The sequence below is a fragment of the Panthera uncia genome (assembly GCF_023721935.1).
Source record: "Panthera uncia isolate 11264 chromosome A1 unlocalized genomic scaffold, Puncia_PCG_1.0 HiC_scaffold_17, whole genome shotgun sequence".
Lineage (NCBI taxonomy): Eukaryota > Metazoa > Chordata > Mammalia > Carnivora > Felidae > Panthera > Panthera uncia.
Window position 1 is genome coordinate 139,191,735 of NW_026057577.1, and position 14,669 is coordinate 139,206,403.

A 14,669-nucleotide genomic window follows, 5' to 3' on the forward strand; every position below is an offset into this window, starting at 1 on the left:
GTCTGTAGGTTTGGATGACGGGCTGTGTCAGACAAGAACAAATTTAATAGGACATACTTAGATTCAAAAGTTGCATCCAAAAAGTAGAATCCTTGGAGGTTTTAACTGCCCATAAATCCAAAATAAGCTGGCATGCTGATGAACCTGTTTTTTTTTTTTTTTAAAAGGCTGTCCCCAAAGAATGAAAAACTTGTAACCACACAAAATCTGACACAGAGTAGCAATTTTATTCTTAATTGCCCCAAATCGGAAGCAACCAAGATGTCCTTCCGTAGGTGAATGAATAAACAGTAGTGTATCATACAATAGAATAGTATTCAGTCATAGAAAGAAGTGAGCTATCAAACCATTAAAAGACACAGAGGATAGTAAAAACTGCATGTCATTCTGGAAAAGGCAAACCAGTGGAGACAGTTAAAAGACCAGTGGTCACTTGGTTTCTGGGGAGTGAGAAAGGACTGAATATGTGCTATACGGGATTTTTAGAGCAGTGAAAATACTCTATGTGATGCTGTTATGGTAGATGCATGACATTATGCATTTGTCAAAACCCATAGAAGGTGCAACACCAAGAGTGAACCTTAATATGAACCAAGGAGTTAACAATGCATCCATATTGGTGTGTTGGTTATAACAAATGTGCCACACTGAAATAAGATGTCAATACTAGGGGCAACTGTATGTAACAAAATGTAACACATTTTGTTTATCAATCTAGCAAATTTTAATAGCCAATTTTAAGATAGCCTCTGGTGAATGATTGGTTTTGTTTAAAAGTTTAATGTTTGTTTATTTGAGAGAGAGAGAGACAGAGACAGAGACAGAGCACGAGCAGGGGAGGAGCAGAGAGAGAGGGAGAGACAGAATCCGAAACAGGCTCCAGGCTCTGAGCTGTCAGCACAGAGCCCGACGTGGGGCTCGAACTCACGGACCGTGAGATCATGACCTGAGCCGAAGCTGGATGCTCAACCGACTGAGCCACCCAGGTGCCCCATGTTTTGTTTAAAAGTTTAGTTATATACCCGTTTAAACATTTTAACCCACGTTTGTAAATTTTGTATTTTCTCTATCGCTTTAAAGTACTTAATTATCAAAGATTATTAAAGTTGTACCAAAGGACTCAGGAACCAGCCCGAATAAGCTCCCACCAGCCAAGATGGGACACTTTTGAGGGTCAGAAGGAATAATACTGCAGTGGACTGAAGCATATCGAGTATGATCATAACAACACTACAGAAAGGAAAGAAGAAAGCCAACTTGGTTTTCGTTAGAGGCTACTGAGGAACTGTCTCATTATCTTGACAGCTGCTGAATAAAGAGAAAGACTCAAGAATTAATCCTGCCTCTCCTGTGAGATCCGTGTCTCAGGGCAATCAGACATCCATTGGGGACGTTTCTCTTTATAGATCTGATCCAGCTGGTGGCTGAAGCAAGAGTGAAGAGCTCTCACTCTCCTGTGTCTCCTAAGATAGGTAGACCTCGTCAGTGGCTGCTAATATCACAGGAATATAGACCCCAGCACCCAGACAGTATCTGCCTCCTGATGGAAACACACATCAACACCTATGATGTAGTTTAAATTTTGAACCTAAATCTGGCCGAGTCTCTAGATTGAACTGCCTGTTTTTATAGTCCGCCCAAGGCATTGAGGAAAATGTTAAACTAAACCACAGGATTCAATGACTGATTCTCAGACTCTGGAAGATTTTACTGAACAAATGAGTCTGTTTCTTCCACAAAGAATTTCAAGCAGAGAGAGAGAGAGAGACAGAGAGAGAAAGAGAAGGCAGTAAACCTATAAATTACAGGAAACTCAAAACTCACATCATCAATTTCAGTGTATGATTTTTTTCCAATCTTGTTTCAGTCTTTGTGTGTATGTGCACATGTGTGTACAGAAGGTGATTGGGTAAATGTGCATCCTGTTGGGATATCTGATGACATTAAGGGATTAAAACAATTTTTTAAGATGAGACAGTGTTTTTATTGTTAGGTTAAAATTTCCTTTTTGGGAAGATAGGTGGCAATATTTGTAAATTCAATTATATGATGTTTAGGATTTGCTTCAAGTAATCCTGGGTGGTGGGGATGGGTGGGGGGAGAGCTTGGTGGGAACATAGAAGAAACAAGACTGGCCATGGATGCAAAACTGTTGACTCTTTTCTATTATACGTTGGTCTCTCTTTTTATGTGTGTTTGAAATTTACCAAAGTAGAAGTTGGAAAAAAACAAACAAACCAGGCTTTCCTGAACATTAGGCAGTTCCTGAAAAATGAAGAAATTAAACTCCTCTGTTCCTAAGATTTTAATTTCAAGTCACAAGTCTATACAGCTATGCATTTTATTTGTTTGTTTGTTTGTTTAATTTTACAGCTACATATTTTATTTATTTTTATTTTTTTATTTTTTAATTTTTTTTTCAATATATGAAATTTATTGTCAAATTGGTTTCCATACAACACCCAGTGCTCATCCCAAAAGGTGCCCTTCTCAATACCCATCACCCACCCTCCCCCCTCTCCCACACTCCATCAACCCTTAGTTTGTTCTCAGTTTTAAGAGTCTCTTATGCTTTGGCTCTCTCCCACTCTAACCTCTTTTTTTTTTTTTCCTTCCCCTCCCCCGTGGGTTTCTGTTAAGTTTCTCAGGATCCACATAAGAGTGAAACCATATGGTATCTGTCTTTCTCTGTATGGCTTATTTCACTTAGCATCACACTCTCCAGTTCCATCCACGTTGCTACAAAGGGCCATATTTCATTCTTTCTCATTGCCATGTAGTACTCCATCGTGTATGTAAACCACAATTTCTTTATCCATTCGTCAGTTGATGGACATTTAGGCTCTTTCCATAATTTGGCTATTGTTGAGAGTGCTGCTATAAACATTGGGGTACACGTGCCCCTATGCATCAGTACTCCTGTATCCCTAGGGTCAATTCCTAGCAGTGCTATTGCTGGGTCATAGGGTAGGTCTATTTTTAATTTTCTGAGGAACCTCCACACTGCTTTCCAGAGTGGCTGCACCAATTTGCATTCCCACCAACAGTGCAAGAGGGTTCCCGTTTGTCCACATCCTCGCCAGCATCTATAGTCTCCTGATTTGTTCATTTTGGCCACTCTGACTGGCGTGAGGTGGTATCTTGAGTGTGGTTTTGATTTGTATTTCCCTGATGAGGAGCGACGTTGAGCATCTTTTCATGTGCCTGTTGGCCATCCGATGTCTTCTTTAGAGAAGTGTCTATTCATGTTTTCTGCCCATTTCTTCACTGGGTTATTTGTTTTTCGGGTGTGGAGTTTGGTGAGCTCTTTATAGATTTTGGATACTAGCCCTTTGTCCGATATGTCATTTGCAAATATCTTTTCCCATTCCGTTGGTTGCCTTTTAGTTTTGTTGGTTGTTTCCTTTGTACAGCTACATATTTTAAATTGGAACCATGAGATGAATCATCTAAAACAGTATAAATAATTAAAAAACCAAATATGCATAGGTTTTTCTAAATATGAATGATTAATATTAGGGATTAGTTTCACAAACATTTCTGTACTTAATTCTTGGGGTCAAGGATGCTAGCCTGCCTAGGAGACGATTATGGAATCCCATACAATTTTAGCATTCCCTTCCTGAGCAGTTGTATGGATTGCCTTTGTTCTGACTGAGGATTCGCAGGTGTGTGTGTGTGTGTGTGTGTGTGTGTGTGTGTGTGTGCGTGTGTGTGTTAAGTGAAGTTTATTGCAACATGACCCATTCTTTCATATAATATCTGTGCTGCTTTCATACAGTGACAGAGTTGACAGTTGTGACAGAGACCAGAAGACCCACGAAGCTGAAAATATGTCCCATCTGCCCTTTAGGGAACATGGGCTGACCTTGTTGCAAATATTATTCCTTTCTCATTCACCTTAATTTGGCGATAGATATACAATTTTCCTGTCTTTCAGATGGATTGCAAATGATCACGGCATCATTTATGAAATAGCCTATCCTTTATGATTGAGGATTCTTTTTTTTAAATTTTTTTTTCAACATTTTTTATTTATTTTTGGGACAGAGAGAGACAGAGCATGAATGGGGGAGGGGCAGAGAGAGAGGGAGACACAGAATCGGAAACAGGCTCCAGGCTCCGAGCCATCAGCCCAGTAGGATTCTTAATGACCATTGAGACCCTTGGCCAAAATGTCCACTGGACCCCCAACTGGAGTTGCCATGGCAACGCCCTCCGAGTGAAGTCTTCCAGCAGCCAAGGCTGAGGGTTACACTCCTGTCGTTACCTAATTTTTGTATTCCTGGAAGATCATAACTTCCACTAAGACCTTCACTGCTTGGGTTGTTTTTGCATTTCTTTATTTCTTCAAAGATATGTAACTGGTTTCCTGGCTGAGTCTGAAGACCTTTAAACTTGAGGGAGCTTTCCTAGGGCTTTGCTTGACTCTGCACAGCAGGTGATCTAATGAAACATACTAATTTAACATTTATAGATTTTCTCTGATGCAGCGAATGAAACTGTGAGTTACATACAACCCCTGCAGGAGCCCTGAATCACCTTAGAATTGCAGTCAGCATTAAAAAATAGAATTGAATGGAAGGTATCAGAAGGCATTACACATTATAAGGACAAATATTATTTTTTGAAACTTTGGTTTCATTTGTACGTATTTAGATGTAAGTGAATTTCTCACTGTGGGTCACCATGAAGACTTTTGAAAACTTGCCACTTTGATGTCAGGTGGGGAGATCAGAGTCTGGCATGTGGATCACAGCAAGCAGGGATCATAAACTGATAGGAGGAGGTAAGCCAAAAAGAAAACAAAGACCAGAAAACAGCCACTTAATAGAAACATACGAGCTCAAAAGAGAGCCAGCAGCAGTCCCAGATTAGCAAATGAAATCGTTGCTACTAAAAAAAGAGATGTTGGTGTTACGGGTTATCTTGTAGGTCTGCTCTTTCCCTCTGTGCCTCTTGCTCAGTATTTAGTTCCTTCTGGTAGCACAGTGGCTGGCCCAGTGTAGACACTCTCCAAGTAAGTACTCACTGAGTGTAAACACTGGTAATTAGACCACCTGTTTCAGGGGGCCTGGGGGAGGAACGTGGGGTCTGGGAGTCTGTATTTTAACAAGCTTTCCAGGCAGCAACCTGGTGGCAGTGGTGACCGGTATTTACGAAGCACTTACCTGTTCTACCCGCTTATTTTACCGGCCCAGGTGACACTCACTAGGAGAACCAGAGCTGGCACCTGGGTTGCCCACTTTGCGCCGGAGGGCTTTACCCATGACGTCACCAGCATCTCACATCGGCCGCTTCTCACCAAACACGTTACACAACCTTCTAGCAGACGTTCCGGACTCCATGCTTCTTCACTCTCCTACCTCATTCTCTCAGGCATCTTCTGAAATCTCCCATCATTCCACTTTCCTACCTGATACCTGTCTATACCTTTGGCTTTCTCTTTATTGCTGGTATTATTAAGACCAAATGCCCTAGCAGATAATTCAGGGCCTGCCACAGTGTGCCGACAGCTTGTCCCCTCAATATCTTCTCTATCTGCCCATCTCCCGCATATCTCCTTTATCCATGTCTTGCTGGGGCACCCTAGGACACTCACTGTGCCCCAGGCACACCTCCCTGTCCCCGACTATGATCTTCTATACATGTTGTATCCTGGAATATTCTGGAATACTGGAACAACCTCTGTTTTCCTCTCAATTTCATCCGTCCTGCCAGACCAAGTTCAAGGGCCACTTCCATAAAATCTTCCCTTATTATTTAGTTAATCATTCCTTCTTTTGCTTCTCTTTGTTCTTTGCTTATGTTTTACTTGAGTACCTCAGACTCATTGCCTTGGATTTTGTTAGGTTGGCTTGGCCCGTGTTTGTCTCAGATGAGGAAGTAAGTTCCCGGAAGACAGGATTCTTTCTTTACAGTATGTGTCCTTCTCCATAAAGCCTACAGTGCCTTGCAACTAGTTTTAAACGACATATATGTTAACTTTTCTAAGATTATGATTACACCAAAATTAATATTAACTGGAAGCTTGAGCATTTAATCTGTAAGCAGTCTTCAACCTCTGTATGAAGGCTTATTCCGTTCCTTTATAAGCCCAATCATAAAGTACTACAAGGGTGCCTGGGTGGCCCAGTTAATGTTCGACTTCGGCTCAGGTCACGATCTCATGATTGGTGAGTTCGAGCCCCACGTCAGGCTCTGTGCTGACAGCTCAGAGTCTGGAGCCTGCTTCGGGTTCTGTGTCTCCCTCTCTGTGACCCCCCCCCCCAAAGATAAATAGACATTAAAAAAAAAAAAAGTACTGCAATGTTTGTGTGCTGTTCATGATAAAGAATTCTTGGTTTCCCCTTGGAGAGGACCTGGCTGGATAGACCACAGGATGTGATCTTAAAGAGAAGGGGCTAGTGCCTTGGATCCTTAATCACTGCTGTTTCCAAGAGATCGGAGGGAGGGGCTGGTGGATGAATGTAGATAGAAGTAGAACAGGGAGGGCAGTAGCCCCTCCACATAGTGGAAAACCTACCCTTCTGCCTCTCACGTGCCTCATGATGTGGTTTCAGGTCAGTTCCACTCTCCATCTGTTAGCAGGGTGATATTTGGGCCACACCCAGCATAGAGAATCCTCTGCCCAAATTAGAGGTTACAGCGGAAAGGCTAGCACCAACGCATACGTGGCCCAAGCGCTTTTATTTTGCTGACTTTGATGCCTATTGGGTAACTTTGATGTGGTCTCGTTGGGGTGATTCTGAAAACTGAAATTTGTGTCTTCGTTTCTATGTTAGGAACTAAACCTAACTTAAAAAAAAAAAGATGAAAATCGTCAAACTGAAATCGTGATTTGTCTGTTTTTGCTGTTACAGGTTCCTTGCACTGACTCCATGGAGAGTGTATCACCTGATTTCTGTCATGATACTCGGGCGCGTTATTATGCAAATAATAAAGGATATGGTTTTGTCCAGAGCTAGAGGTAAGAAAACTGAGAATTCATTTTTATGGTATGTAATTTGCTAGGCCCCAAATATCTGATCTTTGTGTAGGCACATTAACCAAGTAGTTTTAAAAGGGAACGGGCGCCCTGGTGGCTCAGTCAGTTAAGCATCTGACTCTAGATTTCAGCTCAGGTCACGATCTCACAGTTTGTGGGTCCAAGAGCAGAGCCTACTTGGGATTCTCTCTCTCCCCCTCTCTTTTTGCCCCTCCCTCCCTCTCTTTCTCTATTAAAATAAATAAAAACATTGCAGAAGGGAACAAAATAACGTCATGTAGGCATTGACTTGGCTATTATTAATGTTTGTTGAATATTTATTTATTTGGCAAATATTTATTACATACTTAACTGATGTCCCTAGTCAGAGCTACTGGTCCTGAGCGAAAGGTTTGTGTGTGCGTGCTTGTTTCTCTTTGGTTCTGAGTGCTACTTAAATACCATTTTGATATGTAAGCAGGTTGCAGTGAGGATGACAGTGAAATATTTATAACGTCCCCCAAGATGAAGCTTGGGCCACTGGAAAATGGGCTCATTTATATGAAAACTTTCTCTGCCTCCATGAAGAAAAACAATTCTGGGCTTAAAAACAAATAACAATTGGGGTGCCTGGCTGGCTCAGTCAGTAGAACACGTGACTGTTGATCTTGGGGTTTTGAGTTCAAGCCCCATGTTGGGGGTAGAGATTACTTAAAAAAAAAAAAAAAGTAGTAGTTAAGTAAATTTTAACAAATGAGTTCATGATAATGAAATGTGAACTGATTATTTAAAAATGAGACTTTGAGTTAATTTTGAAATTTGCTCAAGGTGTTTTCTGAGTAATTTGTGTTATAAATCTGAGTCCAGCTTTTCTGTACTTGGAGAGGCCCTCTGACCAGAGCCTGAGCTAGATTTTGTGAATGAGCAAAAGTCCCTCCTTGGAGTAATTGAGCCCTGGGAACTTTAAATGTGGTAAGATTGATGGGATCAAAAACCAGGATGACTCAGTTGGTTAGGGGTCCGACTCTCTTGCTTTCGACTCAGGTCATGATCTCATGGGTTGGTGAGATCGAGCCCCACGTCAGGCTCCACGCTGACGGTGCGGAGCCTGCTTGGGATTCTCTCCTCCTTTCTTTGCCCCTCCCCCGCTTGCACACTCGCTCGCTCTCCTCTCTCTCAAATAAATAAATTAAAAAAAAAAAAATAGCCAAGAGAAGGAGGTTCCAGTGAGACATTTGATTTCCCTCAGTGTAACACCCGCACGGAAAGATAATATTGGCCGGGGTCCATATGGATCAATGCGCGTAAGAACTTCCCAGAGTTCCCGCCCTGGCAGGGTACCGAGGCCTGCCTTGTAGGAAGCACCCTTGTTCTCCCTAAAGCCAATTCTGAGACCAGGGATCTCAGCTGTTATGGGTTTACCATCATCATGGTCCACAGTGGGCTTGAGCTCCAGTTTATATTCTAAGTCTTCTTAAAGTAAATTATGTGTAGAAAGACTGTGTTACATTGCTGCATTACCAGGTTTGAAGGTAATTCCTTCATTCTAGTGAATCTGAGAAGGTGAAAAAAAACCCAATGTTGTTAACTGTAGGAATTTACGCGAGGAATAAATCCACCGGAATTGGGAAGTGCCAAACTGGAAATTCGGTTAGGAGACCTCCCACAAATTCACTTATGTCTAGTTCCTTCTTTTCTTTTCTTTTTTTTTTTTTTACCCTTTTTTTTTTTTTTTTAAAATATATTTTAAAATTTATTTTGAGAGAGCGCAAGTGGGGGCGGGGCAGAGAGAGAGGGACGGGGGATCCAAAGCGGGCTCTGCGCTGACAGCCATGAGCCCAATGTGGAGCTCAGACTCGCAGGCCGTGAGACCATGAGCTGAGCCGAAGCTAAGAATCAGACTCTCAACTGACTGAGTCACCCAGTGGCCCCCAATTACTTCTTTTCATGAATCTGTGGATTAAGATTGCATTCGTGTATGGGTTCTCCCCTCGTTCCTCTCCCTCTTCACCCCATCCTTTTCTGTTTCAGAGAATAGACACCCAACTCCCTGTTAACCCTGTCAGACACCTGCCCCAGTACTCTGTTCACCACGGATGTATTAAGGCCACCTGGAAGCCGAGCATCGGTCTCACGTTGTGGGTTTTGCACAGGGTCTGTCAGATGCACCCACGGTGATGCCCTGTTTCTGCCCTGATTCAAACTTTTCATCTCATTTTCTTTTTTTTAGAGGGCACAGGTTGGGGAGAGGAGCAGAGGGAGAGGGAGAGAGAGAGAGAGAGAGGGAGGGAGGGAGGGAGGGAGGGAGGGAGGGAGAGAGAGAGAGAGAGAGAGAGAGAGAGAGAATCCCAAGCAGAGTCCACACTCAGTGCAGAGCCTGACATTGGGCTCGATCTCATGAACCATGAGATCATAACCTGAGCTGAAATCAAGAGTGGGCGCTTAACTGACTGAGCCACCCGGGCACCCCTCTGCCCTGATTCCTAACGGACAGAGGAGAGACCCTTTTTCTCCAGTAGACTTTGTAACATTTTCACCCTCTAGGACCTTCCTCGGGGGAATCTTAGAAGAAATAACCACTTACACATTTTTATCAGCAGCCATTTTAGCCAAGCATCTCGATCGTTTCCGTTTCGAGTCAAATCTGGTGCCATTTGGGCACAAGTTGTAGGAGCAGACAAACGTGGCAGGCAAGTACAGGGCTTGAAGGCTTCGCGACTGCTCTTTTCTCACTCTCGGCCGCTCGCACAGAGGTTGTTATCAGCCTTGACCCGTTGGCTTGACGTTCCTGTGAATACGGGACCTCCGCGTTCACAGAGTGCAGGCCGCCTCTGCTTGCAAGGATTCGGCCCTCGGCGAACGGAAGCTGTGGCCTTGGAAGAGTAGGAGCCCGAAGGGTCTAGTCCGGGCTTGTTCGCTTCACTTCCCAGTGTGGCGGGGACCCACCAGATAGTGGGTTAGTTTCCTGGGGCTGCGGTAACAAGCCCTCATAAACGTGGTGGCTCAAAGCGACAGAAATCTCTCCCCTCGCTGTTCTAGAGGCCACCAGCCCAAAATCAGTGCCACCGGGCCAACATCGAGGTTCCGGCAGGGCCGTGCCCCCTCCGGAGGCTCTAGGGAAGCATCCCCTACCTCTTCGGGTGGTTTTGGGTGGTGGCTTGTCGTGCGTGGCTTGTGGCCACGTCCCTCCACTCTCTGCCCTTGCGCTCACCCCCTCCTCTTTGTCCTCGTCAAACCTCCATCCTACAGGGACCCTCGTGGTTGTACTTGGGGCCCACCTGGACAGCCCCGGACAGTCTCCCCATCTCCTGGCCCTTGACTCAGTCACACACAGTGCATCCCGGTTCCGTAGAAAGTGGCATTTTGCAGGTTTTGGGGATGGGAGACCTGGCGTCTCTGGGGGCCGTCATCCCGCCAGCCGCACAGCCTGAGCTTCTTCATCCCGTGACACGGCCGAGACCAACCCAGGCCGCTCGGCCGGGTAGGGTGGACTGAGACCGTGGAACAGGAGTGCCCTGGGCTCAGTAGCTTCCATGCGGCCTGGTCTGCTCTGCCGCGTCATCTGAACGTCGTGGGGTGTGTTCACTCGGGCAACCTGTGCCGAGCGCTTTTCTGTTCAGGGCCTGCTGGCGGCCCTGGGCTGCCAGGGGCATCCAGGCCCACCCCGGGCCCCTGCGCCCCAGGTGAGCTCTCAGACCCCATCCTGCACGCCAGGCGCTTGCCCCAGGCCAGGCTTTCTCTGAGGGTATGAGCCCAGCTTGCACTGCTCCGAATACAGCATTTCTGCTGCACAAAGGCAGAAGGTCGGGATTAACTCTGCTCTCTCCCAGCGCCCCTCGGCCCGCGACGAAGGAGCACAAGTGCCGGCCTCGGCCTCCGTTAGTGGAGGCTTTGGAGACAAAGACCCATTTGAGCCCTGCAGATAGTGGGCAGGGGCCTGACTCTGCAGACTTTTCAGCCCAGGCCCGGCTGAGACGAGTGGGTCTCCGGGAAGCTTCCATCTCGAGCCACATGCTGTTACGGAGACGCCATGGCTTCAGCCAGAACCGCCAGCCGCTGTCGCTGCTCATGTTGGCTTTAGGACAGCACCTGGGAAAGCAAGAGCCAGCCGTCGGGCTCCCGGGGCCGTTCTCTCCCCTCCCGTCTCAGCGTCCCCACTTCCCACGACGGTTTTGGCTAAAGCGCTGATGCTTCCTTCTGCTGTTATGAATTTCGTTTTATTCCTCCTCTCCCCCCCACCCCCCATTGCTATTTTTAATACCATCTCAGATGCTTAATATGAAGGAGGTGGGCAACAATGTGGAGATCTTTCACGTGAATTCATCTTTGTGGAACCTGCTGGAATCCACGTCTCTGTTACAAGTCGGCAGCAGGAGCAGCCTGCAGCTGTGTTGGGGGGGTGGTTCGCGCTCACTCCTGTTGTGTACCTTGAGTGCACACTTCCCTGTGTGAGCCCCTTCGTCCAGGCCCTGGAGGACCCTTCTGCAGCGTGGAAAATCCCTCTGCAGCCATAGGCTGTTGTTCGACCGTCCCCCGCCTCCCTCTCCTTGCAGAAGAGCCTGTCCTTCTGCCACCGGCTCCCTTTAACATCCTCTTCCAGCACCGCCCTGTGCGGCGGGAGGGGGGCTCAGCAGGTCCCCACGCGGCCACTCGTTTTCAACCTCGGTCCCTTCGTACCTTTCCTCCTGCGAAATCTGCACTGTCCATTTACGCCATTTTCTGGTCACAGTTGAGCATGGGCCATCGGGGATCGTGGCGGGTGGACTCGTGTGCCTCCGTTCTCTGTCCCTGCATCCTGTAACCTGGATTTGGTCACCCACTTGCGTGGCCTCATCTTTGACCTGAGCCACCAGAAGCAGTCTGTCTGCAACCCCTACAAAGGCTGAGAGTCACCCCTCAGGACATCCTCTGGCCAGCCCCCAGCCCCTCACTCCTGCTGAACCGGCTCTGCCCTCAGGGTAAGCGCCCTCCGCCTCAGCCTCTTACCCGCCCCTCTGCCCTGCACAGCCCCCACCTGCTCAGTGCTCAGTGGCTGCAGGTCTGCTGTCCTTGCCATTCTGAATGTCCTTGTCCCCACAGCCCAACCATGCTCATTTTCCCCACTTTTAATAAGCAAACAAGCAAGCACCCCATGATGTCACCCACTTCCTCCACTCTTGGGGCCTGTGCTATCAGAGAAGGGTCATATGACAAGGTGAGTGTTAGTGCCAGAATTTAGTCTCTCCCACTTTCCAGCTTCAGCTGAGGCATCACTAGTGTTCGTAAGCCCTTGGATTCTTTGGAATTGTTTCTTTGCTTTGTTTGCTGTGCCATCTAACCCCAAAGTATTTGAGGCAGCTTGTGAGGAACATAAAAAACAAGGCTATTTTTAAAAGGTGTAAGTAGAGGAATAGATTCCAATATGGTGACCATAATTGAGCAACAGAGTGATCCCTGTGCTTACTAGCAGCCAAGGCAAAAAGGGAAACTAGATCCACTGAATAGTTCTAATAGTGTGATGAAAGAATGCAAACAATTTTGAGACTAAATTTTTTTTTTCCTGGGACTAAATTTTAAGAATTTATTACACAGATCTCCCTCCCTCCCTCCCTCCCTTTCTTTCTTTCTTTCTTTCTCTCTCTCTCTTTCTTTTCTTTCTCTTTCTCTTTCTTTCTTTCTCTTTCTTTCTTTTTCTTCTTCCTCCCTCCCTCCTTCCCTTCCTTCCTTTCTTCCTCCCTCCCTCCCTCCCTTCCTTCCTTCTTTCCTTTCTTCCTTCCTTCCTTCCTTCCTTCCTTCCGTCCAAAGTAGGCTCCATGCCCAGCATGGAGCCCAATGTGGGACTTGAACTCACAGCCCTGAAATCAAGACCTGAGCTGACATCAAGAGTCACCTGCTCTTAACCAACTCTTAGCCACCCAGGCACCCCTAATAGATCTTTGATAGGGGATACTGAAGAACAAAAGGGACAACATCTTTGGAAAGATGGGAAAATGCAGAAACCACCTCATGGCCATTTCTAATATCCATTAAAACTGGTAGCTGGGTGTATAATATTAAGATATAGTGCAATGAAGAAAGTAAGCCCGTCAAGAAAGCAAATGAGAGGGGCGCCTGGGTGGCTCAGTCGGTTGAGCATCCAACTTTGGCTCAGGTTATCATCTCACGGTTCACAAGTTTGAGTCCCATGTCAGGCTCTGTGCTGACAGCTCTGAGCCTGGAGCCTGCTTCGGATTCCCTGTCTCCTTCTCTCTCTGTTCCTCCCCCACTCGCACTCTGTGTCTGTCTCTCTCAAAAATAAATAAACATTAAAAAAAATTTTTAAAAAGAAAGCAAATGAGATCCAAGTATGCATTTTTTTTCTGTTGATTTCACTTGAGCCTCAACATAAGCTCAAAACACCTAAAGGATGAATAGATAAAAACCTCCTTTCTCAAATCACTGTTGTCTCAGTTCTCCTTTTGTCGGTACCATTTCAAAGCCCACCGTAAATGGCACCTCTGTTCTTGGGACCCTCTCGAGCAGCCATACTCTCTCTCTCCCTCCATACACCACCTCAGTGCATGCTAGGTCTGCCCCACTGAACACTCAAGTCCCCGAAGCAGGACCATGTGTGATACAGGGTTCCATCTCCCGAGGCACCTATCCAAGTGTTTTACAAATAGCAGGCTCTGAAATACTTGTGGGCACATTGCCTGAATGAATTCTGGTACCAGAGGTGTATACTGAATGGTTTGATAATTTCTAGAGTTGAAAGATCTAAGCATTCTATTTTATTTTATTTTTTTTTTAATTTTAAATAAAAATTTAATGTTTGTTTTTGGGGGAGAGAGACAGAGCACAGGCAGGAGAGGGACAGAGAGAGAGGGAAACAGAGAATCTGAAGCAGGCTCCAGGCTCTGAGCTGTCAGCACAGAGCCCGACGTGGGGCTGGACCTCATGAGCTATGAGATCATGACCTGAGCCGAAGTTGGACGCTTAACTGAGCCACCCAGGCGTCCCAACATCTAAGCATTTTTAATAGCTCAGAAGATTTCTACGTTGAGAAATGCTTCGAGAGAAAAACACCTCCATTAATGTTTCATTCTTTGCCTCTCCTTGTTGCAGGTGCACAGTTGTGGAGAAGCCTCAGTGAAAGGTAGGGAACTTGGTTTTCAATGTCATGGCTAACGGAGGGCAGGTGACTGCGCCTCCAAGATGTCCAGTGGGTTCAAATACATAGTTGGTTCTCTCCTTCTTTAAAATGGACTTTATTTTTTAGAACAGTTGAGATGTACAAATTGAAAAGATAGTACAAGGTTCCCGTATATAGATAGTACACCCCCACCTTTCTTCTGTTAACATTATTACATTACTATGATGTATTTGTGATGATTAATGAAACAATAGTCAATATATTCTTATTAACTAAATGTCCACACTGTGTGCAGATTTCCCGAGTTTTTGCCCAATGTTCTTTTTTTTTTGTTCTAGAATCCCGTCCAGGATTCCTCAATGTGTTTCATAGTCATGTCTCCTTCCGCTCCTCTTGGCTGTGACAGTTTCTCAGGCTTTTCTTGTTTTTGTCGACCTTGATAGTTTTGAGGAGTCCTAGTCAAGTATATTATAGAACCCCCCCTTTACTCTGGGGTTATGGGTTTTGGGGAGAAGCCAACAGGGGTGAAGTGCCATTTCCATCACTCCGTGTCAAGGGTGCTTCCCATTGACGTGATTTATCACTCACGAT

General features: G+C 45.7%; 1 protein-coding gene across 1 annotated transcript in view; it reads left to right on the plus strand.

Moving 5' to 3' along the window:
• Nucleotides 1–14,669, plus strand: part of RETREG1 (reticulophagy regulator 1) — a 127,537-nt gene that overhangs the window by 27,939 nt on the left and 84,929 nt on the right. The window contains exons 2-3 of the mRNA XM_049648267.1: nt 6,864–6,970; nt 14,051–14,081. Coding sequence (XP_049504224.1) covers nt 6,864–6,970; nt 14,051–14,081 — 138 coding nt within the window. The remainder of the gene's footprint in view (nt 1–6,863; nt 6,971–14,050; nt 14,082–14,669) is intronic.